This window comes from Oryzias latipes, chromosome 2, assembly GCF_002234675.1.
Source record: "Oryzias latipes chromosome 2, ASM223467v1".
Taxonomy (NCBI): domain Eukaryota; kingdom Metazoa; phylum Chordata; class Actinopteri; order Beloniformes; family Adrianichthyidae; genus Oryzias; species Oryzias latipes.
The window spans coordinates 3,443,843-3,466,573 of NC_019860.2; the positions used below are offsets into that span (position 1 = coordinate 3,443,843).

Sequence of the window (22,731 nt, forward strand, 5' to 3'; positions counted from 1 at the left end):
AGTGGGCTTCACTCCTGTCAAAAAATATCGTTTTTGGTTTTTTTTCCCCCTCCAGCACTTAAGTTGAGTCTTTTCATCAGAATAGCTGCATGATTCTGTATCCAACCTACACTTTTCTACAGCAACTGGTGGCAGTAGCAGCTGCTGGAAGGGAAGGGGTTAAATTCGTAGAATTTTACGACAAACAAGCAGGCGTAAAACCAACAAAGTGTGTTTTATGTTTTTCTCCCAGAAACCCCAGCGTTATTCCAATTCATGCATTTATACCATATTTGCTAAATGCTTTATAATGAGGCCTTCGGGAGCTGGATGGCAGCCCAGGATTTTGAAAAACCTTTATTGACTTTGATCAGCAGAACCCCCCCCCCCCCCCCCCCCCCCCCCTCACAGGACGGGCATCTCTCCTGGGTGCAGTTACTCATTTTCTACCTTAAAACTTTAAGGACTTCTGCTTCTTTTGCTAATGAACGCTTTGATGTGCAACTTCCCTCACTGTGATTGCTGGAAGTTACACGTTTGGTCAGAAAGGGATGAGTTTGTAAAGATTTGTCACAAACGATTTAGACAACCGTTTACATAAATAAAAGCAGTTTGTTTGGATCTCGGTTTCAACACAATTAATACTTTACTGTATTTTCCGCACTACAGGGGGCTCCTAAAAGCCTTCATTTTTTTCAAAAACAAATGACAGTCGGCCTTAAAATCCGGAGCATCAATTTATTGATTTGAGCATCAACTTATGAACTTCTCATTATGATAGCTTTGTGTTAAGTCAAAAATGTTGCTAATCTGTTATTACCAAAACTAATAATCATCGTACAATACGGAGTCGGTAAACTTCATGATAGGTTTTCCTTCTAAGCAAATTATTCTTGTTTTTCAGTAACAGTTTAACATTATAATAGCCCTTCACCACCTGAGACGTTGCTGGTGACGTCAACCGTTTACGCAAGTAACGTAATTCCAATAGATTCTGACGCTATGAAAAGCGGCGCAAAGAAATTTTGTCCCACAACAAAATCAGCTGATTTTTTTGTCTGTGAACATTTTACTTCTGTAAAATGTTGCCTATCAGAGCAGATCAAAGCTTCTTTTCTCTGCTTCAGACTCTGCTGGTTATTTACGTAAACGGTTGACAGGTCACGGTAGCCCAAAGAAAGTCGACACTGGAGCTAAAAGCTGTGTCACACAAACACTGCGTACATTTTGCGCATTTTTCACGGTGGTCTTTCGTGATACTCTGCATGATATACGTCATTGTTGCATTCGTCGATGTGTGCAGATGTCCGTCGAGCCGACTTTGAGAGGTACATGGTATAGAACGCTATGCTTTGCTAATGTATAACAGTATCGGACTGGGTTTTTTGTGGTGTTATTAACAAGGTAGGGAGTTGGCGTGGTCACAGTAACGTTTGATTTAGCGCTATCAGTCTGTTTTTGCAAACAAGTTCGGGAGTTACAGTATTGTGAATATGCTAACGTGTAGCACGTCAAACTGTGTTTTTTAGGTGTTACTAAAGAGGTTGGAAGTTAGCATGGTCACAGTAATGTTTGTTTTAGCACAGTCGGCCTGTTTTTTTACGAGTTGCAAACAGATATTGAGAATACGCGGTAGGACGTTTGAATACAGTTGTATGACTTCTTTCTCGCCATCAGGCGCCATCCTGGGACGCTCCGAGACTCAGAAGTGCGTCTACTACAACTCCAGCTTTGAAAAAGACGGAACCAACCGCAGCGGCATCGAGCCCTGCTATGGCGAAAAAGGCAAGCGGCGGCACTGCTACGCCACGTGGAAGAACGTCTCGGGAAACATCGAGATCGTCAAGCAGGGCTGCTGGCTGGATGATATGAACTGCTACGACAGGTAAAGACGTCCGTAGGCACACTTTGAATTCTTGGAACCTTCCTTTCTGCTGTCAAACAGAACATGTCGTTCTGATTTAACTCGAGGTAAAACTTCAGTTCGGCGCTTCTTGCAGGAGGAAGTGTATCAATGCCTTCCTTCCTGTCAAAGCGACGGCCTTCACTCATTCACACAGCAGGCGCTTTTCTGTCAACAGTCCTGATGAGTTTATTCAGACACATCGCCAATGTCAGAGGGAGTGTGAGGCCAGCGGTTTCATTACTCTTTTGTCCTCTATTCCTTTTATTTTTTTTGTTAAACGCTGCTGTGAAATGACGCCTGGAGCTCGTCGTTTATGCGACGACCACTTTTCCCAGCCTCGCCGTCTTTGTGTGTCGTCCATTCAGAAATCTTTCTTTCTTCAGAACATTTTTTGTGTTATTTAAGGAAATGAATGGAATGAAGAACCATAATATCATTTATGTTCAACAAATCTTATCTGCTAGTTTTTCCTTTATACAACTGCCATAGCGCGATGGGGAGGCATCGGCAGAATCAAAGATTAGCTGCCGATAAGCTGACGTCATGCATCGGAAAAGAGGTATTTCCGGCTCTGACGAAATAAAATATACAAAGAAAACACAAGAAAAGTTGCGTCAAATTTGCCCAGATGTATCACGAATAAACCATGTTAAAACCTCGGAAGAAGTCGAATAAACCCCGCAAAGAACACATAAATCAACATCAAACATGAGTCGTATGCGATAATTGCACCGTTTGTACATGCAATTCATTAGTGATTTGTGCGTCAATTACGTAATTTTAATGTGATATGTGCGCCGTATACGTGTTATACATTGGTGGTACATGCGTGAAAAGTTCGATAGACAGATGTAAAACGGTTGTGGAAAGTCAGAAATTTGCAAATGCATTATTGCAATCAGTTACGTAGGATTTACATAATAATTATGTATGAACTACGTAAAATACGCATAAATTGCGTAATTCGCAACCCATCAAAATTTTTGAACAGATCCAAACCAAATTCATGTTCAGACCCGTCGTTAGAATTCCTGATAGACATTTGCACACATCGGCGAAGGACAAAACACTTACGAATTACGTATTTCACGCATATATCACAAAAGACCGACTTATTTCATACGTGACAAAAGGCCCAAAATGTCGTAGCGGCTGTGTGACATGGCCAGAGTGGTTTCTATGGCACCCACTTTGGCCAATCAGGAGTAAGCTTGTTTGGAAGCCCACACTCCTACCACTAGAATGCAAAATACATTAAAAAAAACTCTGTCTGACGTTTCGAATATTTGATGTGGGGGTCAGCTGGCTCCACCTACTTTTATTGAAGCCTCTGGCTGGTCAGTTGATAACTTAAATAGCTTACAGAAAAAATATTGCGAAGAAAAGAAGGGAATTAGCAAAAACACGTTCAAATAAGTTAAAAAGAGTAATAGCTGTTTATTGTGCAATAGAAGTCGATTTTTGGCTTCTTGGAGGCGGCAGATACTTTAAAATGCCAGGGGGCAGGGGTCACTCCTTTCAGTTCGAAAGCGTATATCAGACGTTTTTGATTCGGCAGTCTAACCTGCCGGACGAATTGGACCTTCTGAGGTGGCGAATCTTGGCGTGAATCAAATCAGGGCGTTTATTGGTGATGGGAAGCGGCAGGAATAGATTTCTGCAGGAACAAAAAGCGGCAGTGTGAGCTGTAAATACAGTTGAAATCACCTTGAGCTCAGCATCCGTCCCTTTGTGCGCTCTTACTTTGAATAACTCGCTCAAGACACCACTTTAATTACCACCACTGGGGACATCTGAGGTGCGTTCAGGCTGATGGACGCGCCCAGACCCGGGCCGGCAAACAGACGTTATTTAGAGGCTGTTGCGATGGCTCCCTATCTTGCCGGGACGTGAGCCCAGTTTGTGTTTTTGCTTTGATCCCTTGAGCGATAAAGTTGCAGCAGGGGTCTGGTTCTGGTACCTCTGCTCAGACGGCGCCGCCGGCGTCCCCAGAGAGCGCAGAGCAAGTCCAGGGCGGCTGCCGCTTCCTCTGGCTTTTATCTGATGTGAGTGCCAGTGAAATCCGGAGCGTGTGATTGGGAGCGCGCTTCCGTCTTCTGTTGCATGTTTATTTGGTTGCGTGGGAGTTAGTTTTGAAAGGCTTTGTGGCTCGTTCGGATGCTAATTGTCTCTTTTCTGCCAAAAATCTTTGCAGCAATGAGTGCGTGGAGAAGAAGGAGAGTCCAGATGTCTTCTTCTGCTGCTGCGAAGGGAACCTGTGCAACGAGAGGTTCATGCACGGCCCGGACGGGCCCCAGCAGAATGACCATTCAACCGCTTACAGTACGTGCACCCCAAACACTTTTTCTGGTACTTAGCAAGTCTTTCATAATAAAACATATAATTAAATGAAAAATTATAAATAGAGGCTTTTATGTTGAAGGGTCAGTTTTGTTCAAAACGACTGAAATCGGTTTCCTGGTCTAAGTTACTTTCTCTGACATCAGAGTGACTAAAAATTGTTTTTGATGTTAAAAACCTAACATTTCAATCGGTTTTTCGTTTTATTATTTTGTAAAAAAACGAAAACAGTTTGAAGAACGTCATCACTAGGGCTAAGTCTTCAGCAGTTTTTAGTCGATTGTGGAACAAAACAGCCTTTCTCTGCATCTGAATCTGTCAACACTTAACTACAGTAAAATGGTTACATTTGCACAAAGCAACTTTTTTGTGAATTCGATCAGTCTACGTTAGTTGCGTAAAACACTTAACTACAGTAAAATGTCGCATATTAGCAAAAAAATACTTTCTCCAAGGCAGAATGTGTTGTTTTATGTTAGTTGCGTAAACGCTTTACTACTGTTGCATATTAGTGCAAAACTGCTTTCTCTACGTAACAATCTGTTGGTTTACGTTAGTTGCGTAGTTATTAACGTAAACTGTTGCATATTAGCTCAAAGCTACATCTTCTATGTCAGAATCTGCAGGTTTACGTTAGTTGCGTTAACACTTTACTACCGTAAAATGTCACATAGTAGCGCAAAACTACTTTCTGTACGTCAAAATCTGCTGGTTTACGTTAGTTACGTAGTTATTAACATAAAATGTTACATATTAGCCCAAAGCTACTTCTTCTATGTCAAAATATGCTGGTTTAGGTTAGTTGCGTAAACACTTAACTACCGTAAAATGATGCATATTAGCGCAAAAATACTTTCTTTACGTCACAATCTGCTGGTTTATGTTAGTTGCATGAACACTTTACTACCGTAAGGTGTCACATAGGCGCAAAATCTACTTACTTTACGAACCTGCTGGTTTGCATTAGTTGCGTAAAGACTTCAGCCAAAGCTCCTTTTTTCCATGTCAAAATAAGTCGGTTTATACAACAAAGTGTTGCCCATCGGTGGTTTTTTTTCGAGCTGCGGTTCGTCGGTTTACGTTAATTGCGTAAACGCTTTACTACAGTAAAGTGTTACATTTCAGGTTGCTTCTCTAAGGTGTAGAATCCGTTGGGATTCCGTTAGTTGCATAAACGGTTGAAGAGTTAGCGTAGGTCAAAGAATGTCAACATTAAAGCCAAAACTCTGATGTTAAAGGGTTACATAAATGAAAAAATAAAGTCGCTAAAAGTTGATAAAGGATTTGTCAAGTGAGTTTGATATTAACCGTTACTTAAACCGTACTTAAAGCTGTTTTATAGAAAAAAAAAAGGTTTTAATCTGTTTAAATTGCTTTTGATAGTTGATGAAAACACAAAGAAAAGCCGTAATTTTCAGAATCAATCCCAAAAGAAAAAAACATCAATTAAAATAAAACGCACCAAAGCAAGACAACCCGTTTCTCCGCCGCATCCGGGTGCAGTTGCGGGTTCTGGCGCTGCGGCAGCTCCTCTGACGTCCTTCCTCGTCTGACTCGGAGCCCAGAGGCCCGTCTGTCTCTTTGCATTCCTTTGGATTTGACTCTTCACCAAACACCCAGAGAGTCCGGCAGTGCAGCTGGTGCCCGCCCCCAAACCACCGCCGCCTCCGAGCAAGGCAGCAGCGCTCTGACAGCTCTCGCCGAATCGGTCTGTCGCACCTTGCGAGGGGGACGTGCGGGCTGACCCGGAGACTCCCATGGGGGTTGGGCACGGGTCAAAGCTGCGATATTTTTGGCAGGAGGATTACGCCCCGGCACGAGACGCGTCCGCTAATCCTGCGGCTGAGCGCTGATCCTCAATGTCAGGACGATCCAGATGAAAGCTCACGCTGTTTTTCTGTTTTCCCGCCCCGCAGCCACCTCCAACCCCTTCCCCCAGAAGCCGCAGCTCTTCAGCACCATGCTGTACTCGCTGGTTCCCATCGTGGGCCTCGCCGCCGTCGTCCTATTCTCCTTCTGGATGTGGAGGCACCACAAACTGGCCTACCCAGCCGCCCTGGTCCCCACCCACGTAAGTGTCCGAGCCGCCGTCCCACTTTCAGGCGCCAGGCCTCTGCGTCCGTCGGAGCTGGAGACGGGCCCGACCCAGCAGAGGAAGGCCGGGACTTCAGGATGGCCGCTGTCCCGGCTCCAGACGTCTGCGGAGCTTAAAGGATAAACGTTTTGCTTCAGTTTAGGGCCTTTTCCCCAAAATGATAACGTTTCTGATTCTTGCACATTTCTGCACGTTTCCGCTAGTTCTTGTGAGTTTTGGCCTGTTTTAGCGAGCTTCTGTGGATTTTTACGAGTTTCTCACAGTTTTTTTGTGGATTTCTGCAAAATCTTTTGGAGCTACTGTGAGTTTGCTCCATTTCATGAGTTCCTTCAGGGTTTCTGTGGTTCCTGCGACGTACTGCGGGTTTCTGCAAATTTCTACGAGTTTTTGCCAGTTTCTGCAGATTTTTGCGGAGAACTGCGATTTTCCAATGTTTTAGTTACTTTCTGCGACTTTCTGAGTTTTTCCCGACTTTCGACCAGTTTCTGCTGCACTCGACAAGTTTCTTCGGGTTCCTGCGGGTTTTTGTAGGTCTTTGCCAGTTTCCGCAAATTTCCGACATTTTAGGCGGCTTCAGCGAGTTTTCCGATTTTCGACTAGTTACTCCTCTATTCGAGTTCTTCGGGTTTCTGCAGAATTTTGCAAATAACTGCGATTTTTGGACGCTTTTCGGATGTCTCTGCAGATTTCTGGCGGTTTCTGCGAGTTCCCACAGATTTCTGCCAATAACTGCCATTGTAGATGGTTTCTGTGAGGTCCATCCAGTTGGATTCGACGGGTTTTCTTCAGCTTTTTGCAAAGTTTCGTATTTTTCCACTCATTTTTGCAATTTTCTAATGGTCTCTGCTGGTGTCTGCGGGGTTTTTTCTGGTTGCATCGGTAGCAGCAGCTATATGCTGCTCTGAAAAAAACAACAACACCACAACAGTGAAAAGAAAAGCGAAGCTCTCCAGCGTATGGAAGAGGAGTCAGGGGCCTCTGCATTATTGATGAGGCTTTATATAGGCAAACAAAACTAAACACAGAGAAGCTTGCAGCTCTGCCCTCCGAGGATGGAGGTGGGTGGGTGGGTGGGTGGGAGTGTGGGGGAGGGGAGTGAGCGCAGCGTCCCGCTATTCTCTCAACTTCACTCGATTGTGTTTGCGCTGCTCGGCGGGAGATGAAAATACAGTTACACAACGCAATCTGGAAACAAAGCTGCTGCGCATCGGGGAAAACAACCCGGCTAAGAGGCTTATGGAGCATCTTACCTGGAAAGGGATAAATTGGGGGGTGGGGGTGGGGGGGGGGGGGGGAATATAAACAACGTATAACGAGATCATGACCTGAAAGCAGTAGATCAGGTATCGACCCACGAGGCAGCGGCTATAAAACCAGATTCACGGATGGATGAAAGAAAATAGCCGCTGGTGTGGAACTGGGTGTGCATCGCTCCACGAATGAGTAGGTGTTCGGAGGCAGGGGGGGGGGGGGGGGGGGGCAGCAGCTCCCGTGTGCTTCTGGGAGATGTTGATTCAGTTGTTTGCAGTGGCTGCATGCAGCTGCTGCCGACTGTAGCCCCTTGTTTTTCTCACCACAGTATTGATCGATTACATCTTTAAAATAGACGCCATGTTGGAATTATTATTATTTTTATTTATTTATTTACTTTTCAACAAAAAAAGTTTGGTATTTTTCACATTTATTGTTTCAATATTTAATATTTGCGTAACTAAAGCAAAACCCCCTGATTTTATTTTGTAGAAATCAGAAACGCAAATAAACAATTAGCCACTAGGTGGCAGATTACGATTAAAAACAGAAAAACATCTATACTTTTACACTTCGGTTTCTAAACGTTTTTTTTTCACATTGCAACAAAAACGTTTCCTTACTACCTTCAGTTATATAGGATATTTCCTAATACACCCTTTGCGCCAATTCTGAGTTAGGGGGGTTAATACTTGATCCATCTTTACGTTTTTCGCAGACACTACAGCAGCAAAAAAACTCCAAAGTGTTTATGGATTTTCTTTCCCACCATATTAATAGTGTGGAAACAGTGGTTTATATGTGAAAACTAAAATTTTACTTAAGCCTACAGGCCTAAAATTATCAGCTTGTATTTATCAGCCCAAGGCATGAAAAAAAGTCTATGGTTGCTATGGACCTTGACCTTCACATTAGCCGCCATTTTGGTTTAAAGTTGCGGAGTCGAAAACAAACGGGTTGCTAAGGAAACAATTACATTTGGCTTTGACCTAGAGTCTGATATTAACAGGTTTATGTTTGTCAGCTCATTTGACCCCAAATAAATTCATTGTTGCCTATGGACCTTGACCTTCGCATTAGCAACCAAGTGGTTTAAAGCTTCAGAGTCAAAATAAAGAAAAAAAGGCTTTGAAGCAATTTTGATTTTTTTTTTTTATTTGACATTAAAGGGCATCGTTAATTAGCCATTAGGTGGCTTGTTACATACAAACAACTGACAAACCAGACTGTAAATACTTTTACAGTCGTTAATGAAGATATTTTTGAATACATGGTAAGATAGGAGTGTAGAAACTTTTGTCTTAAAGAATACAGACCAATTTTATTAATTTTTTAAAAATTTTTAACAAAAAAAGGTTATCTAACTACAGCAACAACCTCTGGTTTATTTTACAGTTTCTTCCTATTTAGAAACACAATGATTTTTCCAATATTTTGCTCCATATCAATCATATGAAATCACTGGTTGCTAAGGAAACTATGACATTTTGCTTTAACCTAGAGGCTTGATATTATCAGGTTGTGTTTATCAGCTCAACTGACCAAAAAGAATCTATGGTTACTATGGACCTTTACCTCCGCATTAGCCACTGTTTTGGTTTAAAGCTGCTGTTTAGGTAGAGTCAAAAAAAAACAGAAAAAGGTTTTGAAGCAACCTTGATTTCATTTTTTTATTTTAAAACAATAGTTTTAAATATCTAACCCAAATTAAACTACCAACAATTTTTAAAGCATTTTTCTTGACATTAAATCCTTTAGAGAAAAAAATACAAAATGAGGAAATTGCATTTTTAAGATGCTTTTTGCATTCCATCGTTTGAGTAAAATGTGGTCCTAACTGCACGAATTTGGTGAAATATTTGCTTACGTTGGTCCGAATAAGCTCTTTCACATCTCTTATTTTTTTCATTTTGGAGTATTTCCCCCCAACATTTGCTGTTTTTTTTTTTGTTTTTTTGTAATAGTTTGCATCTATTTCATCACTTTTTTTATAATTCTGTCTTCTTTTGATTGTCTTTTGTCTTTGTTTTCCCAGAATTCCGGACATTGTAGTCTAACTTTTGTTGTTTGGTTTGCATTTAAGTGCTATTTTCTTCCAAATTGGGTTTTTTTTTTCTCTCATATTTCTGCTATTTTGGTTTTCCCACCATATTTGTTTGTCGTCACGTTGTCGACGTTACTCGGGTCAGATTTTGGGGGTTTTCTTGCTTGTTTTATTATTCATTTTTGTGTATTTCACCTTTAAATGTTGTTAATATCTGGCAGAACATTATGGATTCTTCTCTATAGGCGGTTGTCGAGCTTGACGGTCATATTCTCATCTTCATCCAGCTTTTTTCCTCCGCCAACATCTCGCCGCTTCTAGTTAGGAAGGATTGTTCTCCCACTTAATGGTCATTCGTGATCCTTTCCTGCACCTCCTCGTCCACTTGTCGTCTTCATATTGGCGGAGGTGGAATTAATCAGGGAGATCAGATGAAGAAAAACGGCGTGCTGGCGTCTCTTCAGCATACATTGGCTCTCTGGCGCCATCATTCCGTTGCTCCCCAGCCTCCATTATTCAATGGTCTCTTTTGTTTTCTTCCCCGTAATGTTCTTAATTTCATATTCGTCTTTTTTTTTTTTTTTTTTTTTTTATCATTATTGACTGTATTTTGGGGTTCCCGCGGGGTCCTATAAAGTCTTAAGAAAGTCTTAAATGTCTTGGTCTTAAAAATTGGGATGTTTAAAACGTTTCCATGTGACTTTTCTGGTCAAAAGTTTGGAATTTTTTTCGACTATGAAAATACGTAATAGTTTTTTTTACAGATTTATTTACTTTAGTTTATATCCCTAAATTCCAACATTAATATGCAAGTTTAGAGCCATAAATACAGTGTATGTTAACTCTACTATTTTTAAAAAGATAGCAAATCTCTAATTTTAGAAATATTTCTACTTAAATTTTTGCAACAGAATATTCAAGTATTCTGATATTCGCAATCTGTACCCGAAATTTGTAGTATGTGTAATGTCAGAGATTGATGTCGGAAATCAAAAGTATTTGTACTTTAATTTTCAAGGCGCAGATCACAAATATCCAAGTACTAATATTTGGAATTTGTACCGAAAAATTAAGGTACACATATTTGTGACATCAGAGATCGCAACTCGCTGATCTTTCCTATCCCAAATATTTGCCCTTAAATTTCGGAAACAAATAGCAAATATCCGATTATTCTTATTAATGATCTTTTCCTGAAAATTAAAGTACAAACATTTGTGACATCCGAGATCGCAAATTTGTAATCTGTAACCCAAAATTTGAGTATGAATATTTCTGACATCAGAGATCGCAAATCTGCGACTTCAGAAATCTCAAATATTTGTACTTACATTTTCGTTGAACATATCATGAATAGTAGTCTGATAACTGTGTTCTGTTCCTAAAAACTAAAATATGAATATTTTCTGATGTCACAAATCGCAAATGAGCAATCTCGGGTGTCCTTAAATTATTTAAAACACATCACAAATATTCTAGTTCTCTGATATTCGCGATCCTGAACGGAAAACTTGGGTAGAAATTGTCGGTGACATCAGAGATCATAGATCAGCTATTTTTATATTTTGGGCAAAGATCGCAAATTTCGGAGGAATGGAATATTTGCGATCTGTTTCCTAAAAATTGAGCATGAATGTTTGTGATTGTATCCCTGACATCACAAATATTCACGCTTGAATTTTTTTGGGAAAAGATCGCAAATATCCGACCTTTCGGATACGTGCAGCGCTAACACCTTCACTCTCATTTTGGACCCATTTTGCCTTAACTCCTTTTTTTTTTTTTTTTTTGATGAGGAGGTGCTTTTTTTTCTTTTTCGAAAGCTGCTTAACAGATCTGGCTGTTTCTGTCATAACTTAAGGAAAAGTCTCAAAAACCTTGAAGAAGTCTTAAATTCGTCTGACTTATGGTCCAGGTATTTTAATAGAATCTACTGTTTTCCTTTGTGTTTTTTTTTTTTGTAATTTCCATAAAAACTACTTTCAAATGGTTTTATTGTCATTAAATTGCGAATTTCTTCATTTTCTAGTCAAAAATGCGAAAAACCACAGTTTTTTTAAATAGTTTTTTTATTTTGTAATATAAAAATTTCAGTGAAACAGTTGCACTGGTCTTGAAGTGACGATTTTTTGGGGGCGTGTTTTTGTTCAAAAATATGAACTATTGCATGTTTTTCAAATTGAAGCAACAGTAATAATAGTTTAAATCCCAAAGAGGGACCAATAATTTCACTTTTAAGTGACATTTTTTAAAGATATAAAGGAAAATTTGAATGTTTGTGATTGAAGACACCAGTTATTGGAAGCAGACTTTCATTTCACTGATCAATTCTCTTATTTATGGCATTTATTTTGATCAAACCTTTATTTTTCAATTCATAAATTTGTTTTAAACGTTCTCTGAAGTAGCTAAATATTTAATGTGGGAGTCAAACGAGCTTCATTAGAGAGAAAAATCCAATCAAAAATACATGATTTCATTTGTTGCTTTTCTCCTCATCATTGGAGTCGTAGTTGTTCTCCCGCATTCCCGTCGCCAAACGCTCAGGTTGCTCCTTACCTCATCAGTGTGATATGAACCTCCCCATCCCCCCCCCCCCCCCCCCCCGTAGCCATTTGCGGATGAAGAGCGGGAACAAAGCTGGACTCATCCTCGCCTACCTTTAACCTGCTTCTGCTGCATCACTAACTGGCAGATGGTAGCATTGATTTCTCTCTGTGCTTCTTATGCTCCTTCTCAACCAGCACGCCTTTCACATTATGGTGGAGGTAAGAGCAGTTTACCGTTCAAACTACCACCTTTTCTCCCCCTCCTTCACTTATTTTTTTATTGATTTTATTTATTTACGTTGGGTTCCGAGCTTGACTCAGTCTCACGCACCTCCTGTTTGAGTTTCTCCCATGTTCCGTCGCATTTTTTTCTCTGTCTCTGCCTGGTTCCGCTGCATGGGGACGGACGTCCTTTGATGTTTTCACGCCAGAACTCTCAGTGCATGGTGGGAAAATGAATGCAGCCCCCCCCCCCCACACACACGCACATTTAACAGTATGAATAACCGCCTGTGATGTTTGTATCGTTTGTATTTGTGATTTCACCGTTGACTGTATATGAGAACTGGACTGAGTTCCAAACAGGAAGTGGCTTCAAGAAGCCCAAATTGCAGACTTCTATGGAGAAATAAACAGCTGTCATTTGTCAGAACACAAATTTTGCTAACATTTTTTCTTTTAACCCTTTAATACCGAAGACGTCACCTGCGACGTCTAAATAATGCGCTTTGATAGATCGCAAACCTCGCCTATTTCCGCGATCTCCATGATTAGGTGGATTTTCTCGCTAAGTAAAGTTGGCCCCCATGTCCAAAGTTTGAAACATTTGCAATGTTCATACTGTAGCAGTGTGGACTTCCAAAATGCTCACTTCTGATTGGCTAGAGTTAATTGCATGGTTGACAAGTTACGGCAGTTTAAAAAAACGTTAGCATGTCCTTGCAAATCTGAACCTTTTTTCATATTTTTTTCTATAGTGCTTATTATTCAAGTTATAAACTAGCCAATTAGACGCTTCCATAAAAGTGATGCTTGGGCGCCATCTACATCCAATGTTTGAATCCTTTCCAACAAACTCACTCCTGATTGGCAAGAATTAATTGTGTGAACAGTTGAAAATTCACGGTTATCGAAAGATGGTTAGCGTGTTCTTGCAAATCTGAACTTTTTTTCATATTTTTTTCTATAGTGCTAACTATTAAAGTCACAAACTAGCCAATCAGATGCTTCCACAATTAGGCGGTGTCTACTGGCCCAAACATCAGCATTCGAAACATTCAAAAAATGTAAAACGTTAGGGGTTTGGCCTTCCAACAAGCTCACTCCTGATTGGCCATAGTTAATTGCTCTGAAGAGTTACGGCAGTTGAAAGAGGGTTAAGGTGTTTATTGCTAATTCTTGCTGGCCCTTTATGTCCAGTGTTTAGAATGTTCGAAACGGTAGGGGTGTGGCCTTCCAACAAGCTCACTACTGATTGGCTAGAGTGGTTGCCACGGAAATGTCGACTTGGATCAATTCTGACCAATTTCTGCTTACATGGCAACATCCGTATTGATTTTGTTGTAAATCATTTTCACTCGGTCCAGTTTTCAGATACAGTCAATGGGTGTGAACCAGCTTTTTTTTCCGAACTTTTGAGGGAGTTCTGTGGTGGGTTTGATGCCGAAACCACAGACTGAAGCGAAGTGCAACGTCGCCTTTGGTCAGATGTTGAGGTGGCGCTGCAAACATCTGTGCCTTTTCTTCTAGAAAACAAAAGTCTGGCGTGTTGTCACTTTAGGTTAGCTCTTCTTAAGGTCACATCAGCCGCTTTGCCTGGTGATGTCGTCTCAAGTCAACAAGCCGCCATCAGGACTGAATTTCTGGAAGCCGCTCGCCGTCCTTTTCTTTGTTTACGCCGGTTTAAACGCTAGAAGGACGTGTTTTGATGCCATCGGTCAGACGGGAAACCCGAGCAGGCCACGGGAGAAGCTTGAGAAGAACGACGTGAACCAGCAGTTTTGTGTTTTTCTGCTTCCTGCGGTGTGCTGAATCAGTGAAATGCGCCCCGTCGGAGGCCGAGGCGCCCCTGGATCGGACGGCAGATCTGATGACTCCCGCGGGAGGCCCCCTCGCCTCGTCAGGGAGAAAAAAAAGACCCAAAAAAAAAACAAAAAAACAAGGCACGAGATTCCAGAGAGCAACCGAGATAAGAGCTCCTGCAGGAACACGCCTGCGGACCAGATAGTCAGGATTAGCCGCATTAAGCAGTTCCGATCGGGCAAGCGTCGTCAAATCCAGGTGTCAGCACTCCCGTCCAAGTCAGCCGGCTCCATCATCGCGCGGCTCCCGAGCAGGAATTCACCTTCAGGCTAAAAGACGGCGTCCAAAGCGTGGCTGTTTTTTCCCTCCTTCAGGGATCGGCGGCTTACATTTCATCGCACAGTCTGTCTCGGCGTCAACCGGCTCCAAAAACATGGGGAGTAACAGCAGGGTGTTTGATGGAGGCTGCAACCTTTAACACTTAAAGCACTATTTGGGTCTATATCTAACCAACTACAACCCGACCAGAACCACAAAGTCTCATTTCAACCTTAAAAAAAAAGAAAACAATGATTTGTAGTTGTGTTATTGTTACTATTATTATAAATATACATGAAGTCTTGTTTTTGGAATAAATAAAACAAAGAGAAAACAGCCTGTTTTCAATATATGAAATTTTTTATAACTTTTGACATGGCTTCCTTTCAAAATAAAAGACTCCCTGTGCCTCTTTCCTCAATTGAGCAAATGTGGTAGAAGGCAGTCTGATATCAGCGGTATTAATAAAATATACATTCTCAGCCAGAAATTCATATATGTAAAATACTAACGTGAAATAAGAGCTAATTAAGTGATGCCTACCGTATTTTCAATCCACAGGATGCTTCTTCTTCTCTTTCTCTATCTACCGTTTTCTGGCGCTTGCCCACCACCAACAGCTTGTTGCGAAATGTCACAGGAAATCTCGCTCCGTTAAATTCCAGTCGGGTACGAACCGCGATTATAAATTTCTCCTCCTTAATTAATTTTTAAAGTTTGCAAGTCCATGTTTCAAAAAGGACACCATCCATACGTCGCTACCAAATCCAACTCCCTGATGGTCAAAGTTCGACCTGGTTTAGCTAGCAACACGCGCTCATTAGCCACGCATTTTGTACGTAGAGCCTCCCAAAAAAGTCGTAAAAACGTCCGTTGCTATCCATGAACGTGGCAGTTTGGAACGCGGATGCCCAAAAAATTTGTTAAGATAGACTTTTCATTGGAAGTGGCCACTTCAACGCATATTGCCGAATTTAATGTGAACGTAGCTTTACAATCCACCTTAAAGTCCCACTCCAACTATATTTTTGTCCATCGTAAAATCGTTCCTAGTGGTCATGTATTTATATTTATGCAGCTACAAGCCTGTGTCCTTTTTCAAGGCATAGTTTCTGCACCTCGGCAGTAGCTAATTAGAAACTTGCGTTTGCGTTGTGGGCGAGACTGTTGGCGCAGATGTTAATCTAGCTAATTTCCCAGCATGCCTTTGTTAGCACTTTCTCCCGCTAGCGACAAACGCTTCACCAGCTCAGGCTAACTTTAGCATAGAGTTAGTTTACTCTTTAAAATTAAAAACGTACACATAAGAGTCACAGTGGAGGGTTAAGACCCCTGTTTCAGGAGTTTGTGTCAAAACCAAGAACTAAACCGCTTTCCCGACACAAAGTTGGGAATCACTTCTGTCGTTTTAACAATTATCAGTTTTCGTCGCACGCTTTTGGTTTATCCTGCGATGAAACACAATAGAACCATCAATTTTGATGTGACTGTTCACTTCCTGTTTCTGGCAGAACATGAAAGATTTTGCATTTTTTCGATATATCGCAATTTACAGGAAAAAATTAAAGTCAGATTTTGAGAATTTATTTTAAATGGATGGAAATTTTTGCTTGTTTTCTTTTTAGGAGAACCACGCTAAAGAAATGAAACGTTTTTAAATTTTAATTTGAAAGCTAACCTTTGGGCTTTTATTTTCTTAAAAGAGCAGTTAAATCTTTGGAATTATCTCAGCCAAAGTATTTTAGGGGGTCAAATCAAGATTATTTTAGCCTAAATTTAAAAAAATAAAGTAAAAAGTTGGAAATCTGAAGGAAAAAAAAAGTTAAAAACGCTTTAAAATTTAAAAGTACACATTGTACAAATCCAGATCTTTGTCCTAAAAGAAATAATAAAAATGCGAAAAAAGTAGATGTACGTAAAACTCAATAAACCAAATTCTTTTTTTTTGTAACAGCTGCTTTTGTCCATTTTGGTGTTTTGGTTTCTCTCAATTCACGTGACATGATTGACGTTGGGTGGTAAAGTTTAATAGGACGTCATTTGTGTTCCAGAACAGCGTCTGTTGTTGGCGGCGCCTTCCGCTGATGTGGCATACAGCAGTAGTAGCGCTTTTCCCAAGATTTTTTAAAATAGTTTTTCCTACGTACATTTTTTCAATGCTCCTTTCAAGTTAACAATGTGTAATTTAGAGTTTAAAATGTTTTTAAAAGTTTACAATCTGATTTTTTTGTTCACTTTACACTGATCCTTATTTGGCCAAATAGTTCAAACGTATCAACCAATTCCAACATTATTCTTCATGAAGTGTTTTTGGAAAACAGGGACGTTTTAAGCATTTTTGGGATTCATGCTAATTTCCACTTTTAGAAATTTAATTTTTTCGGAATAGTGATTTATAGTGATCGGAATAGTGTTGAGGGGATTTTCTGACGGGATGACAGGATCATCAAAATCACCTAAAAGCGTTGGGCTGCAGCCATTTTGCCGCGTTTCCTGCTCAGCCTGTATGTCTGGATCCAACATTTCTGTCTGTCATGTCAATAGCCGTCAGATGCTTCACTTTTTTAATGATCTACATCCAGTTCTCAGCAAAGAGCCCCTTTGTTGGTGTTCTCATTTATAATGTCGCTTCATTACCGCGGGTAAAACAAGGACAGCGTCACGTGACGAAAGTCAAAATGTCATTTGCTAGAAATATTTGGAGGGTAAAGGCGTGACCAAACGTCAGCGGAGCTTCTGAGACCTGATGGAAGCGAAACAGGAAGGACTCAAACGCTGGAGCCAAAGAAAAGAAAATGACGGAATTTCCCAACACGGAGGCATCGTCAATGGAAAAGAGAGAACACTAAAGGGTGTCGTATAATGTGGTATAATCCAGATCTTTGTCCATCTCTATATACAATGGCTTGGACCACAGACTTGGACTTGAGACAAGTTGCACTTTAGACGTTGACTACCTCAAAGACAGGAGATTTCCGTGAGACTCGAGGTGTGAGAATTGTGTACAGTGTCCATTTGTTTTGTTTTTTTTTTGTCTTAAGGACATTGATGACTGAGTCAAAAAAAAGCGCTCTTTTCGAAGTAGAAAAATCTGTCTTTATTATTGTGTTGCCACAAGTCACTTAAAAACGACGGCTTAAAGTTACAGCTAGACAATAAAGTACAGGTAGACTCGAGACTTGACTTGAAATTACAGTAAAAGACTCGAGACTTGACTTGAAATTAGAGTTTAAGACTCGAACCTTGACTTGAAATTAGAGTTTAAGACTCGAGACTTGAATTTAAATTACAGTTTAAGACTCAAGATTTGACTTGAAATTACAGTTTATGACTCAAGACTTGGCTTGATAATACAGTAAAAGACTCGAGACTTGACTTGAAATTAGAGTTTGACTCGAACCTTGACTTGAAATTAGAGTTTACGACTTGAGACTTGACATGAAAAAAGACATAAAGAACAGAGATTGGACGTGAATTTATGACGACTTGACTTGATAATAAAAGTAAAGATTTGAGACTTGAATTGAAATTACATCAGAGACTCGAGACTTAAATTAAGTTACAACTTGAGACTTGAGACATAAAGACCTGAGACTTGATGAAAAGGATTTGTAAGCGCCTTTGGCTTCCCCACATGAACACTGAGAACCTTTGACCTAGTAGGACCTAAACTTTATTCGGTCAACCGCTTTGACAACGATATCTAAAATAATTGTAAAATAGCAAAAAACTTTTAAATATCGTACCAAACGTATAGTCCAAAAAGAAATCCCGTCATATTAAATGGAAGAGTTTGTTTTTCTTGACTCCGAAAAAAAACCCAGTTTCCTAACTTCGGATGCGAACTGTGTGTTTTGCGTGAGACTATGGACCCGGAACAGTCTTTCCAACAGTGACCCGGTCACCTCCCACCAATGATCTGTCATCGCTCTCGTCTCCCTCGACCTAAAACTAAAGCACAACAACTGACGAGGGGAAAACGTAACTCCCCGAGAACCCGTTTGTGTTCAAGAACCAGCATTGGAACCAGATGGAGGGGGGGGGGGCGGACCCCGCCGTGAAACCGTTTAGTCCTGGTGCATTCGCGTCGCTCTGACATCCAAACCCGATCCCCCCAGCGGGGTAGTATTTTTCTCCGCCATTCGCGGTTCACGCCGACGGCAGGTCTGCCTGACAGCTCTCTGTTATTTTAAGTAAACAAAGGAACTACCCCCCTCCCTGGCCTGAAAGCCCCCACCCCCATACCTGGAGGAAAGACGCCTCTCGTCTTTTCCTTCACTTGCATCATCCAGCCGACAAAGAGAGGGAAAGAACTCTCTTCAGTTCAGCCTCTGGAGCTTCACCAAAAGGCCAAAGTTCACCAGGAGCTGTAAAACTTCCCGATAAAAATCCGACTCGTAAAATGGGAGTTTGCCCCCCCCCACCCCCCACCCCCGAGCTGTGCCGTTCTTGTCCGAACAGGCTTCCTGAGGAGGACTTGGACCTTGGAGGCGGCCGGGGCGTTTCATCCCAAAGATAGCTCCGAGGTGTAAGATGTTTCCAGCTATTAAGTCTGCCACAAAGCTCGTAACTCAAAGCCGGGTTCTTTACGGGGAGGTCAGGCAAACAGCGCCGTGCTGACCGGCGGCGCTCCCTGGGTCCGCCGAACCAAACGCCTGCTTTTCCTCCAGATTTTTTTTTTTGTTGCCTATCGGGTTTCATCTAAGCGCCATCCGTCATGTGCTCGTCTTTCTCCTCCACCTTTTATCCCTCGGAAATGTGACTCCCCGCACCGCATGCTTGTTTTTGACCCCCCCTCCCCCTCACGCCTCCGTGTCTCCGCTGGCTGGCGGCCTTCTCTGTGAAGTCACATGTGAAAGTGATCAGCTTAACGCCGATCGCCAGCTGTGTTTAACCCACTTTGGATGTGGAGCAGCGGGTTTTGCTGATGTGTGTGTGTGTGTGGCGTCGGAAGGCAGACGCCGTGGCGCTTTGCGTGCTTCCGCAGTAACGCCATTACCGCACCGAAGACCAGCAGCTGCCCCCAGGTTTTTATTAACATTCAGGAAAAACAGCTGATGGGTAGAGTCGGGACTGGCCGCCGTCCCACTGCAGCTCCAACGGCCATGAATGCATCTTTCCCTCCTCAATCATCGGTCAATCTACCCATTTATATAGCCATCCATCTAACTATGCATCTGCCATTCATCCATCCACCCATCCGTCAATCCATTAATCTATTAATTCATCCATCCATTCATCCAATCTTCTAATTATCATCCATCCAATCATCTATTCATCAATTCAATGATTTATTCATCTATTCATCCATTCAATGATCTATTCATCCATCCCATCATCTATTCATCCATCCATCCCATCATCTATTCATCCATCCAATCATCTATTCATCAATTCAATGATCTGTTCATCTATTCAACCATTCATCTATTCATCCATTCAATCATCTATTCATTCATCCATCCAATCATTTATTCATCCATCCAATCATTTATTCATCCATCCAATCATCTATTCATCCATCCAATCATCTATTCATTCATCCATCCAATCATCTATTCATCCATCCAATCATCTATTCATTCATCCAATCATCTATTCATCCATCCAATCATCTATTCATCCATCCAATCATCTATTCATCCATCCAATCCTCTATTCATCCATCCAATCATCTATTCATCCATCCAATCATCTATTCATCCATCCAATCATCTATTCATCCATCCAATCATCTATTCATCCATCCAATCATCTATTCATCCATCCAATCATCTATTCATCCATCCAATCATCTATTCATTCATCCATCCAATCATCTATTCATCCATCCAATCATCTATTCATTCATCCAATCATCTATTCATCCATCCAATCATCTATTCATCCATCCAATCATCTATTCATCCATCCAATCATCTATTCATCCATCCAATCATCTATTCATCCATCCAATCATCTATTCATCCATCCAATCATCTATTCATCCATCCAATCATCTATTCATCCATCCAATCATCTATTCATCCATCCAATCATCTATTCATCCATCCAATCATCTATTCATTCATCCAATCATCTATTCATCCATCCAATCATCTATTCATCCATCCAATCCTCTATTCATCCATCCAATCATCTATTCATTCATCCAATCATCTATTCATCCATCCAATCATCTATTCATTCATCCAATCATCTATTCATCCATCCAATCATCTATTCATCCATCCAATCATCTATTCATCCATCCAATCATCTATTCATCCATCCAATCATCTATTCATCCATCCAATCATCTATTCATCCATCCAATCATCTATTCATTCATCCAATCATCTATTCATTCATCCATCCAATCATCTATTCATCCATCCAATCATCTATTCATCCGTCCAATCATCTATTCATCCATCCAATCATCTATTCATCCATCCAATCATCTATTCATCCATCCAGAACATGGTGTCCGGAAACTGGAGAAATCCCACAGGATTACACACATACAGAAAGGTCTCAGTCGGGATTCGAACCACGTCCTTCCTCCTGAGAGAAGAGCCCCCCACCCCCACCCTTCTCAAAAGAAAAAAACAACAGAAAAACCAAACCAACTCTTCACAGATTGCGCTGCTCGATATCATTCCGTGTGAGTTCTCCCGCCCTCATGTCCTCTGTCTGTTTGTGTCCTCTCTTTGCAGGATCCCGGGCCCTCGCCCCCGTCTCCCATTTTGGGCCACAAACCCCTGCAGCTGATCGAGGTGAAAGCCAGGGGGCGCTTCGGCTGCGTGTGGAAGGCGCAGTTGCTGAGCGAATACGTGGCCGTCAAGATCTTCCCCATCCAGGTGCGCCGGCGTCGGAGCGGAGCCCTGAGGTCCAATTTTTTTGTCCGTTTTTCTTCCGGTTGCGCTTAACGACGCCGCTGCCTTCCTCCCCGCAGGACAAACTGTCATGGCAGAACGAGTACGAGATCTACACCGTGAGTGGCATGAAGCACGAGAACATCCTGCACTTCATCGGCGTGGAGAAGCGCAACAACAACCTCGACCTGGAGCTGTGGCTCATCACGGCCTACCACGAGAAGGTGAGTCCGACGCAGAGCATCGCATTTTTTCCCCATCATGCAGCATGTTTGTGTCCACGCAGCATGGGACCTGGCACTCCTGGCGCACCCTCCGGAGGAGGTGTGAAACCGCGGTTGAACCTCCTGCCGCACAGCTGGGAGGGCTTAGCGCCTCCTTCACCGCTGATTTTGCCCCCATCTTTGATTAGGATTTTGTGGCGGCTGCGGCGGCGTGCGGGGGCTTGCCTCACACCTCTCAAACTCTTAGGGAATAACAAAGAAACGCTCTCCAAACCTGGAAAGAAGAGAACGACCCGTCCCTTTCCTCCTGTTGGTCCTGCCTGCCCTCTAGTGGCGGACGTCCAGAGCTGCGGGTGCCTTTGGCCTCTGCCGAAGTGACCTTGTGTTATACCGGCATGTTTAATAAATGAGCAGAGATGTTGTGTAAGGAGAAAGGAAGTAAACAGAAGGAGCGTGTCGGGAGCTTTAAGGTCAACTCACAAAGTAGTTAAGTGTTTAAACATCCATTAAAGCCTGATGGGGAAAAAAAACATCCCAGAAGTTGACGATCAGGTTAGTTCAGGTCAGGAAATTTGATTGTTTTTTTAGAAGTCTTTTGTCATTGCCATAGAAACGTTGTGTCTTTAGTGTGTTCCTTATAAATTCGCATTCTCCTCAGGATTCATTAAGATGCTCGAACTCCTCGTTTTATTGTGAAAAACGGGACTTTGTTTACAAACTGAGGTGATCAGTTTGAAAGTATCTACTCTTTTTTTTTCCTTTTTTGCTTGAAAATCTGAAAAAAATACCACCAAAGAGCTTGAATTCTTGATCTCAAAACCTAAGAAATGCTTCCTACACTCCGACATTATGTTGCCATGGCAACCAACTCAATTCATCATAATTTTAGCTATCACATTCAGTTGCAAAACACCACAACATGGTATAGAAACTCTTAGGTTGTCTCTAACCTTAACAAATCGCACCATCCTCAGTCAAAATGGGGGGGACATCTTAGCAAAAGTCTTCGAAACTTTAGCTAGTTAGGTTACCACACACCTACATATGAACTTTGATGTTATAAATCAAAATATACCCTGTTAAAGTTACATAATTTTGTTGTGGATTTGATGTAGGACACAAAATGACTGGTTGCTAAGGAACATT

General features: G+C 41.6%; 1 protein-coding gene across 2 annotated transcripts in view; it reads left to right on the forward strand.

The window, feature by feature from the left end:
• The window catches only part of acvr2a (activin A receptor type 2A), a 47,758-nt gene that overhangs the window by 20,267 nt on the left and 4,760 nt on the right, over positions 1-22,731 (forward strand). Inside the window, exons 2-7 of one of the 2 annotated variants that reach the window (XM_023964076.1) lie at positions 1,657-1,864; positions 4,080-4,207; positions 6,142-6,296; positions 12,360-12,383; positions 21,203-21,346; positions 21,442-21,585. In XM_023964076.1, coding sequence (XP_023819844.1) covers positions 1,657-1,864; positions 4,080-4,207; positions 6,142-6,296; positions 12,360-12,383; positions 21,203-21,346; positions 21,442-21,585 — 803 coding nt within the window. The remainder of the gene's footprint in view (positions 1-1,656; positions 1,865-4,079; positions 4,208-6,141; positions 6,297-12,359; positions 12,384-21,202; positions 21,347-21,441; positions 21,586-22,731) is intronic. The other variant, XM_004066368.4, reaches the window with a different exon arrangement.